This window comes from Mustela lutreola, chromosome 3, assembly GCF_030435805.1.
Source record: "Mustela lutreola isolate mMusLut2 chromosome 3, mMusLut2.pri, whole genome shotgun sequence".
Classification (NCBI taxonomy): Eukaryota; Metazoa; Chordata; class Mammalia; order Carnivora; family Mustelidae; genus Mustela; species Mustela lutreola.
Window position 1 is genome coordinate 191,938,447 of NC_081292.1, and position 24,854 is coordinate 191,963,300.

At 42.2% G+C, this 24,854-nt stretch overlaps 1 protein-coding gene across 1 annotated transcript; it reads left to right on the forward strand.

Moving 5' to 3' along the window:
- Positions 1–1,387: 1,387 nt before the first annotated feature.
- Positions 1,388–23,334, forward strand: IDH1 (isocitrate dehydrogenase (NADP(+)) 1). The gene is made up of 10 exons (XM_059168224.1): positions 1,388–1,555; positions 2,561–2,626; positions 5,491–5,628; positions 8,340–8,631; positions 10,465–10,570; positions 17,324–17,501; positions 18,975–19,126; positions 19,369–19,509; positions 20,220–20,382; positions 22,398–23,334. The coding sequence occupies exons 3-10, from the start codon at positions 5,507–5,509 to the stop codon at positions 22,486–22,488; spliced, it is 1,245 nt and encodes a 414-aa protein (XP_059024207.1). The 5' UTR covers positions 1,388–1,555; positions 2,561–2,626; positions 5,491–5,506; the 3' UTR covers positions 22,489–23,334.
- The last annotated feature ends 1,520 nt before the right edge of the window (positions 23,335–24,854 follow it).

A 24,854-nucleotide genomic window follows, 5' to 3' on the forward strand; every position in this document is an offset into this window, starting at 1 on the left:
TACAATCTCAGGTAACTTTGGATCTCAGATTCTAGATGAAAATACAAGCTTATACTCTTCTATAATCATTTCCACAAGAATAAATGGAGGTAACTGCTACTTTCCATTAATCTACCTTAAAAAATCAACAAGTGAGGGGCGCCTCGGTGGCTCAGTGGGTTAAGCCTCTGCCTTAGGCTCAGGTCAAGATCCCAGGGTCCTGGGATCCAGCCCCCCACGGGAGCCTCCTTCCTCCTCTCTCTCTCTGGCTGCCTCTCTGCCTGCTTGTGATCTCTCTCTGTCAAATAAATACAATTTTAAATAAAAAAAAAAAATCAACAAGTGTAGGGCACCTGGCTGGCTCACTGATACAGCATAGGACTCTTGATTTCCAGTTTTGAGTTAATGTCCCACCTTGGATGCAGAGATTACTTAAAAACAACATCTTAAAAAAAAAAATCAACAAGTGAGATGCTACAGTCTTTCTTCTTACTTTTCTCTTGGGAAAAAGACCAGTGCCCTCTAGTGTCCAAAATGTGCCTCGTGTAGTGCCAGTCACACCCTTTTATCTTCCAAGAGTAATTGTAGTAATCCGATGCTACAGAAAATTTTAAAAAATAAATTTTGGCACATCGAATCTGGATAGCAATATACAAGCATTACTACAAATAGCCGTCTAAAATACTCCTCCCCCATGTTTTCAAGAGTAAGGAATAAACAAGTTCCCTGCAGGAGGCAAAAAAAAAAATATATATATATATATATATATATATATATTTATATCTTTATTCCGGCTTCACTGGGATCCACACAATAATCTCCTATCTTTATCTTCTATTGCTAATGACAATTGGGTTTACTTATAGAATGTACTTGGTAGTGATTAGAATGACAGGTACGGAAGTTCTGAAGACGTCGTCGGTGGTGGTGGCGGAAATTATTTACCGTGGATTCCTGCCTGTGTAACTCTGTAACCCTCTGCATTCTCGCTCCACCGAGAAGCCCCGAAAACCACCTCAAGTTCCCTAGCCCCCGCCCGCACTCTTCCTTCAGCCAAGCTCCGTCCTTGTCCGCCTTTACAGAAGACCTGGAAACACTGCGGGGCCCTAAGCTGCGTGGGTCTTAGAGGACCAGCCTGGAGCACCCCGGTCCGGAGCCTGCAGGTGGCATTCACGTTCTTCCGCCGCACGCAGCCGAAGCCGGGTCCAGGGGGCGCCGCAGCCCCTAGCTTCCCGCGAGAACGGAGAACCCGGCTGCGATTTCAGCCCCGAAGTTCCGGGACCGGTCCCCGCCCCTCGGCTCCGCCCACTCCCTTGTAGTCGGCGTGCGGTGATTGGCGGCGTGGAGGGGGTGGAGCTCCGGGAGGTGGGCTGAGGGGGCGGGCTTGGGAGGGGACAAAAGCGTGGCTGTGCCAAAGCCCTTCCCTGCCGGCCGGCTCCTGGGTTGGTGCGGAGGCGGTGTCAGAAGCTGGAACAGCTGGGGCCCAGCGGGGTTTGCCAGTGTAGACGTTTGTGAGCTTCGGCGTGTGAGTGACTGTGCTGCCGCTAGCTCATCGTCCGCGTACCTTCCCCTGCAGGTAACCGCAGGCTTCGAGGGGCGGCCCCCAGGACCTGGCTTTTGCGGGGAGGCTCGGAGCCCGCCTATAGCTGGAACGGGCAGAAGGGAGAAAGCTCAGATCTTGGGAATGAAGGGAGGAATCTAGCGGCGAGCCCTGATCGAAAGGAAGGAGGGAAATCCAGGTTGGGCGTGGGGAAGAGGCATGGGGAGGAAGAAGGTCCTCGATGTCTGGATGTGCAGAGGCCCACTCTGGAATGGGCGGCGGAAAGTTGCTTGCAGTGGCACACAGAAACCCAGGTCTGCAGGCAGAAAGGGAAATCGAGCGGTGGGAGGATGCAACGAGGTGTGGGAGATCAAGTCTCGGCTTTAGAGGGAAGAAAAGGTGCTGCGGTGGCGAGCTGGCTGCAAAGAAGAGGGGGAGCCATGGACTTGGGCGTGTGCCGCGAACTCAGCTGGCCGGACCTGGCCGTGCGGCGGTGGAAGCGTCCTCCTGGAGGCGTGGAGGGGGCGGGATGGGGTGCAGGGCACACCTCCGCCCCCGCGGGGCTCTCCAGTTCTCCAGTTCTAGGGAAGCTTTCCCCCAGCAGGCTCAAGACGCCCGGGGTAAAGATTCTGGCGTGCCCAGCGAAGGGTGGGCGTGGAGACCTGGAGAGACGAGCGGAGCCAGCTTCGGTTGCAGCCGTCTTGCACAACGGCCACAAGGACATATGCAGGCCAAGAGCCCGCTGGTCACAGCGTCACCTAAGGACATGCAAACCCCAAGACCAGCTAACGGACGATGAACCCGAGACGCGCGCACTGACGCACCCTTCAGTGCGTGCGGAGCTGAGATCTGTGTGCTCCCTTAACCTTCGTTTGGAAAGTGCCTGCGCGCCTAAAACTGCCCTTTGGCCCTCTGGGTCTGCTCAGCTCTGTACTTTAAACCAGATAAACCCGGCTGGCCCGTATTAAAAACAGCTAAATCCTTCTGACAGGCGTGTTTTGAACGTTAAGTCCTTCAATTCCCCTTTTTGTTTTGTTTTAGGAAATAAACTGTGCTCAACTCAGTCTGCAAGACTGAAAGGAGTTGGAGTGATTAGAAGTTGTAAAGGTGAGAATTAGCAAGTTTTCCCCTTCTGTATTTTTTGATGTGGCAATTCTGCATTTTATTGGTCCTGGAGGTCTGGAGGTAGGCGGAGGCACTGCAAGGAATGAGTCAGGGATATTTACAACAATAAATTTCAGCTGCTTCCTTGTTTCCTTCTTTGCACCTCTTCTCTGCAAGAGGCTGTTTTTGGCCCAGAAGTTACTGTATTTCATGAACTCAGCTTAAAAAAAAAAAAAAAAAAAAGTGGCTAAAATTTTAGGGTTGATGAAAAAAATTAAGAAGGTTTAACAACTCTTTTTTTCTTAAACTACTCTGTATTCATCCGGGTTTATTTTGTGGAATGACACAAGTGTGTCAGAAGTTTGGAATTCACCTGCTTTCAGATTAAATGAACTGATTTGTTGGAAAAGTCCTTCCTTCTGAAATCAGGGTTTGGGTGAAGAGGGAGACTCTGATCAGCAAGGCTTAGAGAAGTGAATCCAGTGGGGCCTAAAGCCTACCCCATGGAATTTAAATCTAAAAGAAATGAATAATGTCCTATGTTGTAGGAAGCAAGGGTCTACCAAAAAAAAAAGAAGAAGAAGAAGAAGAAAACTTGACTTTTTTAGTTAAAAGGTGCTAACATTTAATGGATAATGTGAAGAAATCCTGATATGTTTCAATTATGAGATATAGAAAACTTACTGCAAAAAATGTCTGCTTCAACTGCGAAGATAATTTTTAAAATGCCATTATTCAATATAGACAGTATTACTTGACAAGTTGAACTGAAGTAATTTGATCTTTAAATAACAAAAATGTACTCATTAGTCTACTTGAACCTCAGTTCCTTGTGACAAGGCAAGACATTTTCAAAGATGCTGTATGAGCCATCAGTTGTATTTGCCATCAAGGAAAAATAGCCAAGTCATAACGCTTGTATATAGGAATGCAACCATGGAAATGTATCAAGACCAAGATAAGTTTGCTGCCTCTTTTTGTGTTGTTTTGTTTTAAATACAAAGACAGATGTGACAGTGGGCTCAGCAGGACTGAATCAACATATAGCTCTACTGTAAATTATATTTGAAATTACACATCACAAGTAATTAACTCTACCACACTAGTTTTTTCCCTTCTTTTATTCTAGTTGGGTTCCAGATGACTCCCAGTAATGGTATAGGGAACCTCCTAAACACTAATAAGCAGGCTTCTAGAATTACAAATTTGGGAAGTGAAAATGGGCCTGAGGGTTAGGGATATACCCTGGCTTATTATAAGGAACTGAGGTTCACAGTCTGCTAATGAGTACATTTTTGGTTTTTTGTGGTGGTGTTTTTTTTTTTTTTTTTTTTTTTTTTTTTTTTTAAAGATTTTATTTATTTGTTAGAGAGAGAGAGAGATACAGAGCGCAAGCACAGGCAGACAGAGTGGCAGGCTAGAGGCAGAGGGAGAAGCAGGCTCCCTGCCGAGCAAGGAGCCCGATGTGGGACTCGATCCCAGAATGCTGGGATCATGACCTGAGCCGAAGGCAGCCGCTTAACCAACTGAGCCACCCAGGCGTCCCTGTGGTGGTGTTTTTTTTAAGATTTTATTTTTTTAAGTAATCTCTATCCTCAACGTGGTTGTTCAACTCATGACCTCAAGATCAAGAGTCGCACATTCCACGGACTGAGCCAGCCAGGTCCCCCCCCCCCCCCCCGCCCAGTACATTTTTGTAATTTAAGGACGAAATTACTTTAGCTCAACTTGTCAAGTGATTCTGTTTATAGGCCTCTCACCTAATAATTGTGTAAGTCCGTTCTCCTGACTTTTCCAGTCTTCAGCCATAACTTAAGGGGATAGGAGCAATTTGCAGTTATGTTCCCCCAGGGAAATAGTTTCCCTTAGAGCATCATGAAAGGCAATAGATCCCTTCCTCAGGCACAGAGCCTCTTCCACTTCTCAGGGACAACATACAGGATGTGGTCTTCTGGAAGCCTCATAGTTGCACTTCTTCCAGAGGGTGCACCCCTGCCCTTTCTGGGAATGAGATTAATTTGTATTTGCTATCCTCAATCCGAGGAAGACATGTCCTACTGGAACAATTCCATTTCTCTGCCCCACCCACTGGCAGCTTTCCTTTGCCCAAGAACAGTCCAGGAGTTGGGATACCAAGGAACAGGACAGGGACATGCTTGGCTTCTGGGCAGTGGTAGCCCTTCTATATACAGGTTTTTCGAAATAGAGAAATCACTTTTGTTTTTAGGGTGACATCCCCATTATCCATTATTGTCTCTAGGAAAACATAATTCCCCCAGAAATCCTTCGTCTTTCACTTTTAAAGTTTCCTTAAACATGGCTTATAAGAACTTGTTGAATGGCCCCAAGTGTAGTTTTGGTGTTTTACGTTTGGTGTGTGTGTGTGTGTGTGTGTGTGTGTGTGTGTTTTTAACCAAAACAGCCTCTTAAAAAAAGAGAAATACTAGCACCCCTCATTTTGCTGATTTTGAGGGTGCCATAAAATGAGGGATTGGATTAGGAGGGTTCAAATAAACATGGTATTGAAGAAATCATCTCGTTTTAGAAGGTGAACCAACAGTCAGGAATAATGACAACATTACTGAGAACATCTTACAGGGTCATGGGACGGCCTTGGGAAACCTTTTCGTTCTGTCAGAGTAACTTGGGAAGATCATTTCCATCTTACGGGGTTGTGAGGACCACCTCAAAACCCACACATGAAGCACGTAACACGATGCTCTCTACAGAGAATGTGCTTGAGCCTCCTGGTAAATATATTGTCATGAGTGAATGTAGTGTTTAGTAATCACCGAATTCTTGGTATTTTTTACACTGTAATGAAATAAATGAGACGACCTGGGTCTTCCCTTTTGTTCTTTTTAAAGGTTTCTTGAAGTCAAAATGTCTCAGAAAATTCGTGGCGGTTCTGTGGTAGAGATGCAAGGAGATGAAATGACACGAATCATTTGGGAGTTGATTAAAGAAAAACTCATTTTTCCCTATGTGGAACTGGACCTGCACAGGTAAATGAATTAGCCTTCTATGCAGCAAACTCAGAAAGCATAATCTAAGTGAATTTCAGGGCATCACTAGCTGTGTAACTAGCTACAGCTGTATCTTATGAATGAAGCTGTTGAGGGAGAGATACCAAAATATAGATATGTGAACCTTCTATTTTAATTTTATTAATTTTACTTGTTTTTTAAGATTTATTTATTTTTAAAGAAATGCAGTGGGGAGGGGCAGAGAGTCTCAGGCCGACTCCCCACTGAGCACAGAACCCGATGACCAGTGGTTTAATCTCCCAACCCTGAGATCATGACCTGAGTCGACACCAAAAGTCAGATGCTTCACTGACTGGGCCACTTAGGCGCCCCAGACTCTTTTAATTTTGATATTTTGCTAGAAAGACTGGATTTAGCATTGGTCTGAAGAAAAGAATTGCTTTGAGAACAAAGTGATTCTCCGCTCCTTCCAAGTCTCTGTTTCTTGTGAAGTTTTTTTCTTTTTATAAATCAGCGGCTCAGAGCTGCACAAGGTATTATTTGTGGAAAGGAGACTCATAGAGGTACAGTCTGTATTGAACAGTAAAGTAAATGTAGTTAGCGCGGTTTTTTCCTTTCCTTCTACCTCTGATTTCTATCACTCTACTTAACTAGTCAGTGGACTTTTCCCCACCTTTTACCCTTTTCACACAATTCTAGTACAGAAAGAACACTTGAATTTATCTTATACAACCCTCAACTTTCTGTAGACCATGCCTTTTGTGTTCTAAGGATTTGAGCCTTTGCTCTGTCTTTAAAGTGTTTGGAGACAGAGATGAAAGTCTCTATGGGATCCTCCCCTTTGTTCCCTGTGATTTTTATAAATTTGCTCATATTCCTTGTGAATCCAAACTAGGAAGAGACGGAATTTTTCCAAAGGGGATATGGCTAAAGCCATATTCCATGGCAAAATGTTGACCCACACATTTCAGCCAGACTATAGCAAGTCTTCTGTGTATTTGTCTTGACCCAGAATTATTCATCAGACCCACGTGTTCCTCCAAGGGCCTGTTGTTTGCCTGGGTTTAGTTAGTTCATTTACATGGTGTCATTAGACACTCTTTTTAGTTATTCTGAGCCCAAGCTGTTGATAATGTCTGTTTTGCAACCACGAGAAGAAGCAAATACTTGCAGAGGCCAACCAGACATACAGGAAACGAAGCATAAAAAACATTAAATGGGTTAGAGAAGCATTTCACGAGCACTCCCCTGGTTTGGAACCTGACATAGTAGCAGATGAGTTTGCCAAGTTCTTGACAGTGTAAAAGCTGCGAAAAAGCTTTAAGCCTCGTTAGCCTTAGAGGCATAAGGAGTTTTAAAGGATAGTCATTATGCCTGAAAGGGAAAGATTCACTGGCTACAGAATAAAGAATTTTGGGAGGCTCAAACAAATTTTAAGGTGTTCCAAAATGACTGTAGTCATTACGTGACCAGTTCTTTTTGAGGGACAGAGAGTGATTTGTTTGTTTTGTTTCCTGCAAGTTAGTGGTCCAGGCCACTTACTCATTCTCTTCTGTTACAGACTTAAAGAAGAGAAGAAAAACTACTAATTTGCTGGTAGATTCTTCTGATGAGAGCTGGTTCCTATAAACATGAAAAGTGCTGACCACGGTCCTCGTTTGAGTTAGGATTAGACATTTGTAGTATTCAGCATTTCCTCTGCCAGAAGATAAGAGTCAATGGATTCGTTAGACTTAAGTGAATTATCTAAGGCCAAAGCAGTTTGGAATAATTTTTCTTTGGAAATACACTAAGATTGCTCCTTTGCGTTTGCATTGTGAGTTGGGATAGTGAAGGAAAGGAAAATGCAAAAACTAAAAGGAACTGAAAAGAAAAATCTAGAGGCTTCATGGATTAGCAAGTTTTGAAAGCTAAAAAAACCTGAAAAACATAAAGTCCTGGAGGACAAAAAGAATTATTACATTACTGTTTTGTTTCTGACAAATTCTGACATACTTGAGCTAAAGCTTTAATCATTTTCTGTGCTCCGTGGACAACCAACATTTTTTCCAGTTCCGAATGACCTGCAGCCTGGGAATTGGTGTCAATTACTGTAACTCCCTGGAGTGTATAAATCCATCATTGCATTCCATTATTTACTCAACACACTGCAGGCTTATTTCCAGAACAAAGAGACTTGCCTCAGAATTAGGGAGAGGTTCATCTTCTGACTAACTGGCATTAATGAAGAAGTCAATAGCATTTTTGGCACCGACCGTGGCATTTATAGATCCTACCACTTAAATGCCGTAAAACAATCCTTTAGACTTTCCGAGCCCTTTATTTTTAGAGCACACTATTTACCAAGGGAAAATAAGTGCTTAGACTTACATTTTTCTGCTAATTTTATGGAAGTCTGCAGAAACGGCTGCTTAGGTGCTTATTGCCTTTGGCGGTAAAGAACACACAAAGGGGATGAGCACAGTGGCTTCCATTCAGTCTCCTCCTAGACAGCCTCCCATGCCGCAGGTGGCTACAGCCCACAGTCCACCTCTCTTAGTGCTTTGTTTGGTTGGCAGCCGTCTTCTGGATCTAAGGTGCACTAGTCCTCAAAGCTGGCAGATTGAGGTGTATTTTGAGCCTTTCCTTCAGGGCAGGCTCTGCGTGCCATCCCCATGCGTGGATGGGGACACCCTCCATCACTCATCAGTTTGTCTGGACAGTTCCACTTAACGACTTTTCCCTCCCAGCTATGATTTAGGCATAGAGAATCGTGATGCCACCAATGACCAGGTCACCAAGGATGCGGCAGAAGCTATAAAGAAGTACAACGTTGGTGTCAAGTGTGCTACCATCACCCCTGATGAGAAGAGAGTTGAGGAGTTCAAGTTGAAACAAATGTGGAAATCACCAAATGGCACCATCCGAAATATTCTGGGTGGCACCGTTTTCAGGGAAGCTATTATCTGCAAAAATATCCCCCGGCTTGTGAGCGGATGGGTAAAACCCATCATCATAGGTCGCCATGCTTATGGGGATCAGGTAAGTCGCGTTCGCATTGTTGTATTCTCCATATTCTTTTCTCATGACAGGGTTGAGAACCACCAAAGATTATACGGAACATGATCACTTCATACATAAAAGGAAAAACTGGTTCCGTAACTGAAAGTAGTCTCTTTAAAACATTCCTTTCCTACTTGGAAAAGAAAGAAGTACTAGTTTCTGTACTTTTGTACCAGTAGGCTTATTGCCAATTTAAACAGAAAAACTGCCAACTAAACAAAATCCGTACTGAAGAGGAGGTTTTGAACTTTTCATAAAAAGCAGCATAGGTCCTCAAAGAGCCTTACAGATAAGAATGTCTTGTGCTGAAATCCAGAGACTTGGATGTAGCTGTCTTTAGAAACAGTATGGTCAGGTCCGACCACTCTCCGTCCCTGTGGATGGGGTCACTGGGTTAGTCCTTGAGGATCAGCTCACTTTGTTCTACCCTTTGGTTCAAACTATCCCTTCATCCTGGCCGAACCTTCCAGAGGCCCAGGAGGGAGAATGTCCACAGGAGCGCTTCAAACACAAATCCCAGGAAGACTACTCTTATATTTTTGTGAGTTCATGGTATCTTTTTCATCCTGCACCCCTACCCCCTTCAATTACTTTGGCATCAGTCACTTGGAAGAATGGTCATTCTTTTCATTAAAATCCAGACTGAAAATTCCCAGCCTACAGTTGATTCAACCCTAATTGTTTAAATGTGCATAAACCTTTACAAAGCATCCATGAGGCTTTGGTGCCTCAGTGTCTTCCTTTTAAGAAATGGGAATGAGTTACCACCCATAGTGAAAGACTTCATATGGCAGAAGCGTGCTGTATAGAAAAGATATTTAATCTTCACGGTTACCTAAAGGCTCTTTTCCCAGTTGTCATTAGTAGTACTCTATATGGACATAAATAAGTAGGTGTGGCTGGCAACCGTGAGTACCTGGTTGTGAAAATATTCTAATTTAACTCATTGAAGAGAATACAATGAGGCAGAAATTCACGGATGCCTTGTGTGAGCCAGGCACAGTCTTCCACCACCTTGTACAGTCCTTTCCGAAGGCGCACCAGCCCTCATAGTTGCTTCCACAGTCACTGCTGCTTTTGGACAAATCCTGGGCTGGTGTAAGTAGCAATAATAACCGTGAAGAGACTGAGCCATGAAGGCCTAAGGACTGGATTGCAAGTCTTTTGACCCTAGATGTGTTATTTCTACTATATCACTGTTCCTCTGTTGTAAGATTGATGTAAGAATCAAATGAAATAAATGATTCAAGTTAGTCACTTAAAACGTCTGTCATATAGTGAAGGCAAGGCATTAGCTCTCCTCACATCCGCGATCTAGCTGGTGTATTATCATCCCCCTGGGGAAAGACATCCTGGACCTGCAGGTCGTGGTCATTTCTCTCCCTCTGTCATCCTACTGCATTTCTTATCTAAGCCCACCTTTGACATTTGAAAGCTTTTAGATTGGTTCTCACTTTTTGAATGTCTTTGTTAGGTTATAAGCTTCCTAAGAGAAAATGCTTTGTGATTCTCTGCTCTTTATCAGTGCTCAGGAAACTGCCCTTTACATGGGAGGCACCCAGTAAATTCTGATTTCCACTATACCCTGGGATTAACTTGCTTTGGGAACTCTCTGGACCTCTTTTTTCCCCATCCAAAATAAATGAAGGTTGGGCCACACTGCCCTGTTTGTCTAGGTATCTTCCAGCTCTGTGTTCTATGATTTTTTTTTCCCTTATAGTTCTTAAAAAGATAGTTTGGGGGCGGGGGGTTTGGTGTTGGTTGGTTGGTTGGTTGGTTGGTTGGTTTTATATCTTTCTCCCCTCTACACAGTACAGAGCAACTGATTTTGTTGTTCCCGGACCTGGTAAAGTCGAGATAACCTACACATCAAGTGATGGATCCAAAAAAATGACATACCTGGTACATAATTTCGAAGGTAAGTCCATCAGGAGCTACATGTTTTCATTTTTTACAGATCATTTAGACAATATTGGTACTGTTTTTTGGAAGTTAGTTATGTGGCTCTTGAAAATACAAGATGGAATCTGTAACGTTTCTATAGGACCCAACGTCTAGCATAAAGAAGTAGGTGCCTTCCATGCCTTCCCACGGGGTAGATTAAAAGACACAAAAGGAACCAGCCACTTAATTGGAAACGCACGTGGGCAAAGACAGGGAGGAGAGGTAGGCGGGAATCAATCATGCCTAAATCACAGAAATTAAACATTAATAATCCCATATCGCCTGTCATGTAATCTGCGCTTTGCTCTGGTAGGCTTTGTATTTGAAAATGGTTGTGTTATATATTTGCTGAGATTTTCTTCTTGCCCTGAGTGTTTATTCTGTGAAAGTGAACATTTGATTTTTGCCTTTTCTTCCAACCAATCCTGCTGCTTCAAAGGTCCCCCGTAGCAGATGCCACCCAAAGGTTGTTGAAAGAACAGAGAACCCTCTTTCTCCACTCCTCAAGTGGTTAAAAGCTCTCATGCAAACAGAGCTCAAAGCTTACCTAGCCCTTGTTCTCTTTCCCTCCTCTAACTAATATCATTTTAATGGAATCTCGTCCTGCGGGTTTGGGCCTTGTATATTTTGAGCCTAGGTTGGCCCTGGGCACTAGCCCAGATTCAAGTTCTGTCTTTCAATAATTACAGAGTTTACCAAGTAAGAGTCGTAAAACACTAGTGATGACGTGTAGTGTAGCATAATTATTTCTGCCAGTGAGGTCTGAACCTTCAGTATCCTCCAGGAAATGATGAGAATTTTCATTCGATATTTAAAATGCCAATTTTTCTCAATGGCTGAGGATAAAGCACCCACATAGAGTCGAAAACACGTGTGAAATTTTTGAAAATGCCGAAGACAGCTTAAAAAATGATTCGCCCTTTCTTGAGTGTATTTCTGGCTCATATCAGTACTTTCTAGTATTTTGGTATCCTCAGGATCTTCAAGACCATGTTTTTCTCGTTTCTTTTTTTTTTTTTTTTTTTTTTTTTTGAAGTTTCCTCTTTTTATTTTCAGTTTTCTGCAATTCCTTAAGTTTATCAACCACAAGCAAGTTTCCATTGACATTTTTTTTTTAATTTTTTATTTTTTATAAACATATATTTTTTATATACATATATTTTTATCCCCAGGTCTGTGAATCACCAGGTTTACACACTTCACAGCACTCACCAAATCACATACCCTCCCCAATGTCCATAATCCCACCCCCTTCTCCCCAACCCCCTCCCCCCGGCAACCCTCAGTTTGTTTTGTGAGATTAAGAGTCACTTATGGTTTGTCTCCCTCCCAATCCCATCTTGTTTCATTTATTCTTCTACCCACTTAAGCCTCCATGTTGCATCACCACTTCCTCATATCAGGGAGATCATATGATAGTTGTCTTTCTCTGCTTGACTTATTTCGCTAAGCATGATACGCTCTAGTTCCATCCATGTTGTTGCAAATGGCAAGATTTCATTTCTTTTGATGGCTGCATAGTATTCCATTGTGTATATATACCACATCTTCTTGATCCATTCATCTGTTGATGGACATCTAGGTTCTTTCCATAGTTTGGCTATTGTGGACATTGCTGCTATAAACATTCGGGTGCATGTGTCCCTTTGGATCACTACATTTGTATCTTTAGGGTAAATACCCAATAGTGCAATTGCTGGGTCATAGGGCAGTTCTATTTTCAACATTTTGAGGAACCTCCATGCTGTTTTCCAGAGTGGCTGCACCAGCTTGCATTCCCACCAACAGTGTAGGAGGGTTCCCCTTTCTCCGCATCCTCGCCAGCATCTGTCATTTCCTGACTTGTTGATTTTAGCCATTCTGACTGGTGTGAGGTGATATCTCATTGTGGTTTTGATTTGTATTTCCCTGATGCCGAGTGATATGGAGCACTTTTTCATGTGTCTGTTCGCCATCTGGATGTCTTCTTTGCAGAAATGTCTGTTCATGTCTTCTGCCCATTTCTTGATTGGATTATTTGTTCTTTGGGTGTTGAGTTTGCTAAGTTCTTTATAGATTCTGGACACTAGTCCTTTATCTGATATGTCGTTTGCAAATATCTTCTCCCATTCTGTCAGTTGTCTTTTGATTTTGTTAACTGTTTCCTTTGCTGTGCAAAAGCTTTTGATCTTGATGAAATCCCAGTAGTTCATTTTTTCCCTTGCTTCCCTTGCCTTTTGCGTTGTTCCTAGGAAGATGTTGCTGCGGCAGAGGTCGAAGAGGTTGCTGCCCGTGTTCTCCTCAAGGATTTTGATGGATTCCTTTCGTACATTGAGGTCCTTCATCCATTTTGAGTCTATTTTTGTGTGTGGTGTAAGGAAATGGTCCAATTTCATTTTTCTGCATGTGGCTGTCCAATTTTCCCAGCACCATTTATTGAAAAGGCTGTCTTTTTTCCATTGGACATTCTTTCCTGCTTTGTCGAAGATTAGTTGACCATAGAGTTGAGGGTCTATTTCTGGGCTCTCTATTCTGTTCCATTGATCTATGTGTCTGTTTTTGTGCCAGTACCATGCTGTCTTGATGATGACAGCTTTGTAATAGAGCTTGAAGTCCGGAATTGTGATGCCACCAACGTTGGCTTTCTTTTTCAATATCCCTTTGGCTATTCGAGGTCTTTTCTGGTTCCATATAAATTTTAGAATTATTTGTTCCATTTCTTTGAAAAAGATGGATGGTACTTTGATAGGAATTGCATTAAATGTGTAGATTGCTTTAGGTAGCATAGACATTTTCACAATATTTATTCTTCCAATCCAGGAGCATGGAACATTTTTCCATTTCTTTGTGTCTTCCTCAATTTCTTTCATGAGTACTTTATAGTTTTCTGAGTATAGATTCTGTGTCTCTTTGGTTAGGTTTATTCCTAGGTATCTTATGGTTTTGGATGCAATTGTAAATGGGATTGACTCCTTAATATCTCTTTCTTCTGTCTTGCTGTTGGTGTAGAGAAATGCAACTGATTTCTGTGCATTGATTTTATATCCTGACACTTTACTGAATTCCTGTATAAGTTCTAGCAGTTTTGGAGTGGAGTCTTTTGGGTTTTCCACATATAGTATCATATCATCTGCGAAGAGTGATAATTTGACTTCTTCTTTGCCGATTTGGATGCCTTTAATTTCCTTTTGTTGTCTGATTGCTGAGGCTAGGACCTCTAGTACTATGTTGAATAGCAGTGGTGATAATGGACATCCCTGCCGTGTTCCTGACCTTAGCGGAAAAGCTTTCAGTTTTTCTCCATTGAGAATGATATTTGCGGTGGGTTTTTCATAGATGGCTTTGATGATATTGAGGTATGTGCCCTCTATCCCTACACTTTGAAGAGTTTTGATCAGGAAGGGATGTTGTACTTTGTCAAATGCTTTTTCAGCATCTATTGAGAGTATCATATGGTTCTTGTTCTTACTTTTATTGATGTGTTGTATCACATTGACTGATTTGCGGATGTTGAACCAACCTTGCAGCCCTGGAATAAATCCCACTTGGTCGTGGTGAATAATCTTTTTAATGTACTGTTGAATCCGATTGGCTAGTATTTTGTTGAGTATTTTCGCATCTGTGTTCATCAAGGATATCGGTCTATAGCTCTCTTTTTTGGTGGGATCCTTGTCTGGTTTTGGGATCAAGGTGATGCTGGCCTCATAAAATGAGTTTGGAAGTTTTCCTTCCATTTCTATTTTTTGGAACAGTTTCAGGAGAATAGGAATTAGTTCTTCTTTAAATGTTTGGTAGAATTCCCCCGGGAAGCCGTCTGGCCCTGGGCTTTTGTTTGTTTGGAGATTTTTAATGACTGTTTCAATCTCCTTACTGGTTATGGGTCTGTTCAGGCTTTCTATTTCTTCATGGTTCAGTTGTGGTAGTTTATATGTTTCTAGGAATGCATCCATTTCTTCCAGATTGTCAAATTTATTGCCGTAGAGTTGCTCATAGTATGTTCTTATAATAGTTTGTATTTCCTTGGTGTTAGTTGTGATCTCTCCTCTTTCATTCATGATTTTATTTATTTGGGTCCTTTCTCTTTTCTTTTTGATAAGTCGGGCCAGGGGTTTATCAATTTTATTAATTCTTTCAAAGAACCAGCTCCTAGTTTCGTTGATTTGTTCTATTGTTTTTTTGGTTTCTATTTCATTGATTTCTGCTCTGATCTTTATGATTTCTCTTCTCCTGCTGGGCTTAGGGTTTCTTTCTTGTTCTTTCTCCAGCTCCTTTAGGTGTAGGGTTAGGTTGTGTACCTGAGACCTTTCTTGTTTCTTGAGAAAGGCTTGTACCGCTATATATTTTCCTCTCAGGACTGCCTTTGTTGTGTCCCACAGATTTTGAACCGTTGTATTTTCATTATCATTTGTTTCCATGATTTTTTTCAATTCTTCTTTAATTTCCCGGTTGACCCATTCATTCTTTAGAAGGATACTGTTTAGTCTCCATGTATTTGGGTTCTTTCCAAACTTCCTTTTGTGGTTGAGTTCTAGCTTTAGAGCATTGTGGTCTGAAAATATGCAGGGAATGATCCCAATCTTTTGATACCGGTTGAGTCCTGATTTAGGACCGAGGATGTGATCTATTCTGGAGAATGTTCCATGTGCACTAGAGAAGAATGTGTATTCTGTTGCTTTGGGATGAAATATTCTGAATATATCTGTGATGTCCATCTGGTCCAGTGTGTCATTTAAGGCCTTTATTTCCTTGCTGATCTTTTGCTTGGATGACCTGTCCATTTCAGTGAGGGGAATATTAAAGTCCCCTACTATTATTGTATTGTTGTTTATGTGTTTCTTTGATTTTGTTATTAATTGGTTTATATAGTTGGCTGCTCCCACGTTGGGGGCATAGATATTTAAAATTGTTAAATCTTCTTGTTGGACAGACCCTTTGAGTATGATATAGTGTCCTTCCTCATCTCTTATTACAGTCTTTGGCTTAAAATCTAATTGATCTGATATAAGGATTGCCACTCCTGCTTTCTTCTGATGTCCATTAGCATGGTAAATTCTTTTCCACCCCCTCACTTTAAATCTGGAGGTGTCTTCGGGCTTAAAATGTGTTTCTTGGAGGCAACATATAGATGGGTTTTGTTTTTTTATCCATTCTGATACCCTGTGTCTTTTGACAGGGGCATTTAGCCCATTCACATTCAGGGTAACTATTGAGAGATATGAATTTAGTGCCATTGTATTGCCTGTAAGGTGACTGTTACTGTATATGGTCTCTGTTCCTTTCTGATCTACCACTTGTAGGCTCTCTCTTTGCTTAGAGGACCCCTTTCAATATTTCCTGTAGAGCTGGTTTGGTATTTGCAAATTCTTTCAGTTGTTGTTTGTCCTGGAAGCTTTTAATCTCTCCTTCTATTTTCAATGATAGCCTAGCTGGATATAGTATTCTTGGCTGCATGTTTTTCTCGTTTAGTGCTCTGAAAATATCATGCCAGCTCTTTCTGGCCTGCCAGGTCTCTGTGGATAAGTCAGCTGCCAATCTAATATTTTTACCATTGTATGTTACAGACTTCTTTTCCCGGGCTGCTTTCAGGATTTTCTCTTTGTCATTGAGACTTGTAAATTTTACTATTATGTGACGGGGTGTGGGCCTATTCTTATTTATTTTGAGGGGCATTCTCTGAACCTCCTGAATTTTGATGCTTGTTCCCTTTGCCATATTGGGGAAATTCTCCCCAATAATTCTCTCCAGTATACCTTCTGCTCCCCTCTCACTTTCTTCTTCTTCTGGAATCCCAATTATTCTAATGTTGTTTCGTCTTATGGTGTCACTTATTTCTCGAATTCTCCCCTCATGGTCCAGTAGCTGTTTGTCCCTCTTTTGATCAGCTTCTTTATTCTCTGTCATTTGGTCTTCTATATCAGCTAGCCGGAGATCAGCTAGATAGCTTATCTAAAGATTGCAAACACCTGAAAATCCATCGGCAGATCGAAGAGAAGAAGAACAGCAATTCTGGAAACAGAAAAACAACCACTTTCTGAAAGGTGTTTTCTTTTTTAAAAAAAAATTCTTTTCTTTTTTTTTTTTTTTTTTTCTTTTTTCTTTTTTCTTTCTTCCTTTTTGAACCTCTTTTTATCCCCTTTCTCCCCACTCACGATTTTGGATCTCTTCTAATTTGGCTAAAGCATATTTTCCTGGGGTTGTTGCCACCCTTTTAGTATTTTACTTGCCCCTTCATTTACTCTTATCTGGACAAAATGACAAGACGTAAAAATTCACCACAAAAAAAAGAACAAGAGGCAGTACCGAAGGCTAGGGACCTAATCAATACAGACATCGGTAATATGTCAGATCTAGAGTTCAGAATGACAATTCTCAAGGTTCTAGCCGGGCTCGAAAAAGGCATGGAAGATATTAGAGAAACCCTCTCGAGAGATATAAAAGCCCTTTCTGGAGAAATAAAAGAACTAAAATCTAACCAAGTTGAAATCAAAAAAGCTATTAATGAGGTGTTTTTCTCGTTTCTATTGCCCTTTCAAAACAAGTTAGAAGGTTCTTATCTAGAATTGACTTTCTTCCAATCACGTGCCTTGGCAGCTCATGGAATATTCTTGTTGGAAGTCTGGCCGGCACTTTTTGAAGCCATGGGAGCTGGGTATTGGGTGCTTGGGTGTTGGTGGGTGGATTTGAACTTGTTACAATTCTACCCCATTTACCTTTCTCCTTTTTCCTCTCATCGGTGCTCCCCCCACAGAGGGTGGTGGTGTGGCTATGGGGATGTACAATCAAGATAAGTCGATCGAAGATTTTGCACACAGTTCTTTCCAGATGGCTCTATCGAAGAGTTGGCCTTTGTATCTGAGCACCAAGAACACTATTTTGAAGAAATACGATGGACGTTTTAAAGACATCTTTCAGGAAATATATGACAAGTAACTAGTTCTTTTTTGTTTCTTTGTCTTTTTTCTAAAATAAGCTAGGATTTATAATATAGAATTTGCATCCTTATCCCTTTGAATCTGGGACAAATTGAATGAAAACCATCATTATCCCATAAAGTTAAGGGCAAAACTAAGATTTAACAGACATGAAACAAACCACTTTCAAGTTGCTTTTAGAAGGTAAATGTTTTCAAGTAATGTCTCACATTTATTATTATTTTTTGTTTAGAGCCAGAATTGTTTAATGTTTGAATGAAGGTGCCCTGTGACTGACAGAAAGTTCTAATTTTGGGGGGCAAAATTAGTCAAAATCAGTCCTGGCTGACTCAGTCGATGGAGCATATGACTCTCAATCTCAGGGCTGTGAGTTCGAGCCCTATGTCTGGTGTAGAGATTACTTGCAAATAAAATATTGTTTTATAAAAAAGAATAGGAGGGGCATCTGGGTGGCTCAGTCAGTTAAACATCTGATCCTCGATTTCAGCTCGTGTCATCATCTCAAGGTCATGAGTTCAAGCCCCCGCTTCCTGTCAGGGAGCCTGCTTAAGGCTTTTCTCTCTGCCCAACTCCCACCTTCAGTCCTGCTTGCTCACTCTGTCTCTCTAATAAAAAATATATATATATATATAATTTTTCAAGCATATGAGTTTCTGCATGGGCACATTCCCACTCTTTCCAAAGCACCTTGTTGTGAGTTAGAACTCAGCTTTAGTGGAGTCATTTGAACTTTTCTGTATTAATAACAACTTCAGGCTCAACAACACGGGAGCATGTGTTAACTTTTAAGATGACGTAACTCCCTTTTAGGTGCAAATGTTGAAGCCAGGGCTTGGATTTTAAGACCTCTTAATTCTTCTTCCTGCTACCAACCCCAGGAGCTGTTCTAGTTCCCTGAAAGATACAGAGTGGTAGAATCTTATTTTTCATCCATTATTACATTCTTTTTTTTTTAAGATTTTATTTATTTATTTGAGAGAGAAACAGAGAGGGCACAAGCATAGGGAGGGAGAGGGACTGGTAGGCTCCCTACTGAGCAGGGAGCCCAAGGGGGGACTGGAGGTAGGCTCAATTCCAGGACCCTGAGGTCACAACCTAAGCCAAAGTCAGATGCTTAACCAACTGAGCCACCCAGGTGGCCCCTGTTATTACATTGTTAAAGTAAGCTATATCTGAAGAATCTCATCAGTAGTGTACTGAAAACTAAAAATAGTGCGGGGACACTGCTGTCTCCATTATTCTCACATCTCTGCAAAGAAGGTGAAGTCACTCTAACAGGTGGGGACACTGGGGTTTCACAGCTTTAAAATGGGCAGGATTTGAGCTTAGGTCTCTCAGATTCTCAAGTCTGTGTTGCTTCCACTAAAAAATGCTGGTTTCCAACCCCACCCTCTTTGGAGTAGCAGGTGCTGTCCCTAACAACACCAGTCTCCGTGTTAATTCCCTTTTCTCTCTCTTGTTTCTTAGGCAGTACAAATCCCAGTTCGAAGCTCAGAATATCTGGTATGAGCATAGGCTCATTGATGACATGGTGGCCCAAGCTATGAAGTCCGAGGGAGGCTTCATCTGGGCCTGTAAGAACTATGATGGTGATGTGCAGTCAGACTCCGTGGCCCAAGGTAAGGACTTGTGGGACCAAACAGAGGTGGAGTGCAGCCGGTGGCACCTAGGTCATGCCGCAGTAGTTCTCTAGTTCAGAAAAGGGGGTTTTGCAGCCCTTTGTTAAATCCTAAAATGTAAGCACTGTGGAATCACTGATGACTACACACGCTTAAGTTTATTTTCCTGAGCCCGCTCCTCTCTGAGGGAGTCAGCCTTCTTCTGCGCTTGTACCCAGTTCTTCATGCTTTGCCACTTGCAGGTTATGGCTCTCTTGGCATGATGACCAGCGTGCTGGTTTGTCCAGACGGCAAGACAGTAGAAGCAGAGGCTGCCCACGGGACTGTAACACGTCACTACCGCATGTATCAGAAAGGACAGGAGACATCCACCAATCCCATTGGTAAGGTCATGTTTACTGCTATACTGATTTCCACCCGAGGAGTGGAGATCTCCAGAGGAAATCAGACATGTCCCTTTGTCTGCCCAGTGCTTTGTGTATAAAATCATCACCAAACAGTGCCTCTGTTCGACTAATGAGAGCCATTTGAAGGTACTTCTTGAAATATACACAATATATGCATTTCTATTTTGTGGGAGAATGCACACTACAGAAAAGAATGTTGCCAGTGAGCATTTCCCTTTTCCTCTGGAACAGCGAAGTCACAGATGGCTAATAATCTAAAAGCTATACAGCTAGATCCTTCTAACTGGATTTTAAAGAAAACATTTTAAAAAGAGATGACAGCCTAGAGAGAGGAGGGGAGGCTGACACAGATGAGAGATAGAAGAGATGGTGACCCATCGCAGATTAATAAATGCCTTAAGCTTCAAGTATTACTAGCACACCATGAAAATGTACTTTCTGAAGGCTCTAACAAAATTTAAGACATTTGCTCTACAAAAAGACAGATCTTTTTAAAATTTCTATTCAGTAAAAATATTTCCAATTCTTATATAGCCCATGTGGATAGCATCTAATGGTATCAGTCACTTGAAGATTTAACCAAAAAAAAAAGTTGTTCTGTTTTTGGGAACTGAAACATTTGGGAATCCCTCTTAGTTTGATCTAAGTGTTGGTTTTTTGGTTTCGTTCTGTTTTGCTCTTTTTAGCTTCCATTTTCGCCTGGACCAGAGGATTAGCCCACAGGGCTAAGCTTGATAACAATAAAGAGCTCGGTTTTTTTGCCAAGGCTTTGGAAGAAGTCTGTGTTGAGACCATTGAGGCTGGTTTCATGACCAAGGACTTGGCTGCTTGTATTAAAGGTTTGTCCAAGTAAGTATAAGATACCTTGAGATCTGCAGTTAAATCACCACGTATCTTTTCTAGGTACAAAATATCAGAGCTTTTTTGAGGTACACGGATTATTATTTATCACCTAGTTCAGGGATCAACAGACACTATCTACAGATTGCTGACAGTAAGCATTTCAGACTTTGTGGGAACAGACAGCCTTTTCAAAACTCTACAGCTGTTGAACTTTGCCACTGTGGAAGGTGAACAGTCATAGATGATACAGAAGCTAGTGGATGTGGCAGTGTTCCAGTCAAACCAGTTGCAAAACCAGACTGTAGCCTGGATGGAGTCCAGGAGCCAGGCTGGAGTTTGCTGACCTCTGATCTAGTTGACGATCGTTGGGTGACAGGGTTCTGTTTAACAAGAAAATTATAGACATTTGAAACAAAGAGACCACCAAGGCTATTGTATTGTACCCCTTTATTTCCTCCAATTTATGGGTAAAAAAAACAAGAGCACAAGTTTTAGATGCCCACTTCGTCCTAGTCCCTTCCATAATGATCTCTAACCAATAGTCAAATGTTCGAGGCCCATCTATTGCCCAGAATTTTTCTGAAAACATGGTAGCCCATCTCCCGGCTGGATTGGCTGCTAATCAGAGACTTCTTCACAGTTGGTCACTATGACTCACTTCAAGAAACCCTACTGAAGGGGCACCTGGGTGGCTCAGTGGGTTAAAGCCTCTGCCTTCAGCTCAGGTCATGATCCCAGGATCCTGGGATCGAACCCCACATCGGGCTCTCTGCTCAGCACGGAGCCTGCTTCCTCCTCTCTCTGCCTGCCTCACTGCCTACTTGTGATCTCTGTCTGTCAAATAAATAAATAAATAAAATCTTAAAAAAAAAAAAAAAAGAAAGAAAAGTAAAAGGAACCCTACTGAAGTTTAACACCAGTCCCAAGTCTAAACCATGCATCCTCTGAGATCTGCATCAGGGTCAGTATACCTCAGTGATGGGGATATACTCAACCACTCTGTCTTTCTTATCTTAAATTTCTGGCAAGAACACAGTGTTTGAAATGTGCTTATTGGTATGTTAGCTTTGTAGCCTCTTTGATTCGGCACCTATCAGGATTACCTTAGCCAGTCTGTTATCTTCTTTTTTTTTTAAGACCATGATAATAATAAGACTGTTCAGACAGTTTTAAGGACATGTGACAATTTGTAGGAATGTAAATGAAAGCATGGCTGTTCCCCTGAGTAGGTTTTGTTATTTTTAAGAATGAGGAATAAGAAGTGGGATGATTTCAGTCTCTCCGCCATTAGCCTGAACAGAAACTCTGTGATAGGGCGCCTGGGTGGCTCAGTGGGTTAAGCCGCTGCCTTCGGCTCAGGTCATGATCTCAGAGTCCTGGGATCGAGTCCCGCATGGGGCTCTCTGCTCAGCAGGGAGCCTGCTTCCCTTTCTCTCTCTGCCCGCCTCTCTGTCTACTTGTGATCTCTCTCTGTCAAATAAATAAATAAAATTTAAAAAAAAAAAAAAAAAGAAGGGGACACCTGGGTGGCTCAGTTGGTTAAGCAGCTGCCTTCAGCTCAGGTCATGATCCCAGCATCCTGGGATCGAGTCCGGCATTGGGCTCCTTGCTCAGCAGGGAGCCTGCTTCTCCCTCTGCCTCTGTCTGCCTGTGCTCGCTCTCTCTCTCTGATAAATAAATAAAATCTTTAAAAAAAAAAAAAAAGAAGAAGAAGAAGAAGAAGAAGCAGCAGCTCTGTGATAGTTTCGCCCTCAAAGACTCAGGGCAGGGGACATGCTGAAGGTACATGTGGCCAAGCTGCCTATAGCCTCAGTCAGCCCTTTGCACCTTGAGCACAGTCATCAGCCATATATTAATTTATAATTATTATATTCATTTGTAATTTATAATATTAATTTATTAATAAATAAATTTTCAATTAATTAAATGCTACCTACATAGCATTTCTAGGACTTTCCCTTTACCTGCTACCAGACCAGAGACAAACTAATTTCTTTCTTTCCTTTTTCCTCCTGTATTAGTGTGCAACGTTCTGACTACTTGAATACATTCGAGTTCATGGACAAACTCGGAGAAAACTTGAATATAAAACTGGCTCAGGCCAAACTTTAAGGCCATCCCTCAGCTTAGGAGGATACGTGTCTTTGGTAACTAGGCCCACTGGTTTACATTTTCCTGCATAACACTCAAGGTTCAAGGTAAAATCAATTTTATAATTTGTTTAGAAGCCAGAGTTTATCTTTTCTATAAGTTTACAGCCTTTTTCTTACACATACAGTTACGCCACCCTTGTGAACGTGGCAGGGGACTTTTGAAAAATTTTATTTGATTTTCTACTGGTAGCCTAGTGCTCCTTTGTACTCGTCATCACTTTTTCTCATGTTCCAATACAAATGACCAAAATGAACAGTGTTCGAAAGGGTAAACTGTAGCCACAGTATTGTTCCCGAAAACATGCGTGAAGTCCAAATTCCCCCCCTTCACCTCTCCGTGGCCTGGGCTGCTGGGTCGTTTTGGTGCGACAGATGCCCCATCACGTGAGGCAGAGCCGTCCAGTGAACTTGCCCACAGTTTGGAATGAAAGCAGAGGTGTTCGTAAAACCTGTTGGAGACACGACCGTCACTTTTGGAAAGAGCTCTTCTTGAGTGTTTTGAAAATACTAAGCATCTGTGAGGCGACTAGAGAGTCTGGAATCCCGAGTAAATACTGCCTGGGTCTGTCGTCTGTTTGCCTCCTCTTCCCGGCCTTGTGTGGCCTGAGTATTATGCTACCCCGAGCAGCGTATTTCATCCAAGTGCAATAATCCAAGCTGCACCTTTTTTGGACTTCTGCTGGCCCGTTTTATTTCCCTTCTATAAATGTGATTTTTTTCAGAAGTTGATTTTAACACTATTCTAGTCCGTTCTTCATCTGAACTACTTTAATTACTAATCGTAATTAAAATTCAGTGCTAATGACCAGTCTTCTTGGGTTTTTATTTATCAAGTATACTTCTGGGACTGTGGGGCAAATGGGTAAGTAAGTGGTAAGATGTGGATCCTACAGGGAGAGGGAAAGAAGACCGAAGACAGAACAAAGGAATGACTGGACTATTAGGGAATCGAGTGGAGGCACATGCTAGGGGTACAGGTATGATCACGTAAGTTAATGAGAAGCCAGTAAAGACTTAAGAAGGGAGGGATGTGATCATATTTTCCTTTAGCAAAATAGCACAGCTTGTGTGAAGAATGAGTACTTGTGGAGGAGGAGGTGCTGGGCACAGTCCAGGAGGGAAGGCCGGTTATCGGTATATTGTGAAATGAAGATCTGAACTGGCACTGGAGACGGAGGGAGCAGGGGTGTCTCCCAGACGACAAGAGAATGGATGGGGATCGGTGGGTCCCCGGGCAATGTGGGGAAAGCGCCACGTCACAGGGGTTTCCCACAGTTCCAGCTCCACCTGAAGAAAAGCTGGCCAGCATGCCAGCGGTAGCCACGTACTCTGGGGGAAGGAAACAGGCCTCAGGACACACTTGGATCAGGCATACAGAGTACCTCGGAGGCCATTTTGGCCGAAAGTCCGGAATCTTTGTAGCTAAGCTTGGGCTCTTTCTACTGGACTGCACATTTGCAGGTTTCAATGGGTGGAAAGAGCATCACGTGGAACGAAGCAATGCTGTTGGTTTGGATGACCTGAGCTCGTCCCTCCAGCACTCACAAACATCCTGGAAGCTGATCAGACGGAGTATTCGTGGGGCAGAGCTCCGCCTCAACATCTGTCGGATCAGTATTTGGCCAAGAACTGGTTAATGTTCTAAAATATTCAGTAAATGAATAGATGCTGGCCGATACATGCCAAGGCTAATGGTTTACTTTGTAACAACATCAGGATCAGAATTTTTGACCTGGAAAATAACTCCTGCTTCGCAAAACCCTGAAGGCAGTAGGATCCAGGAACAGAGGAGACAGGAGTCCTACACTTCAAAGTTCTCTCAGTTGCAAGTACGATCTCTTAAGTAGAATTTTTTTTTTATTAAAATGTTCTTTTTTTTTTAATATTTTATTTATTTGAGAGAGAGATAGTGAGAGAGAGCATGAGCGAGGAGAAGGTCAGAGAGAGAAGCAGACTCCCCATGGAGCTGGGAGCCCGATGTGGGACTCGATCCCGGGAATCCAGAATCATGACCTGAGCCGAAGGCAGTCGTCCAACCAAATGAGCCACCCAGGCGTCCCTTAAGTAGAATTTTTAACTGAAAATACTTAATAACTAATCTTCACAGTTAGAATCACAGCTCCCTTGTGTTTTTCCCTGATACAGACAGTCCTCCTAAGGCTTGCCAACCAGTGATTTTCCATCCTCTGTTTGAATAATTCTATCATAAAAATTTTTTCCACATCAAGGTCTTGTCTGTTCCTGTTAAGGAGGTAAGATATGAAACAAATATAAAAAATATGAAGAAAGACTGTGTTTATATAAATCCTGAAAAATTGTGTACTC

Excerpts from the sequence above, each read along its gene's own strand:
- IDH1 (XM_059168224.1), top strand. The coding sequence starts at position 5,507 with ATGTCTCAGAAAATTCGTGGCGGTTCTGTGGTAGAGATGCAAGGAGAT. Across the intron at positions 19,510-20,219 it reads GACATCCACCAATCCCATTG|CTTCCATTTTCGCCTGGACC; the intron begins GTAAGGTCATGT and ends TGCTCTTTTTAG. Across the intron at positions 20,383-22,397 it reads TGTATTAAAGGTTTGTCCAA|TGTGCAACGTTCTGACTACT; the intron begins GTAAGTATAAGA and ends CTCCTGTATTAG.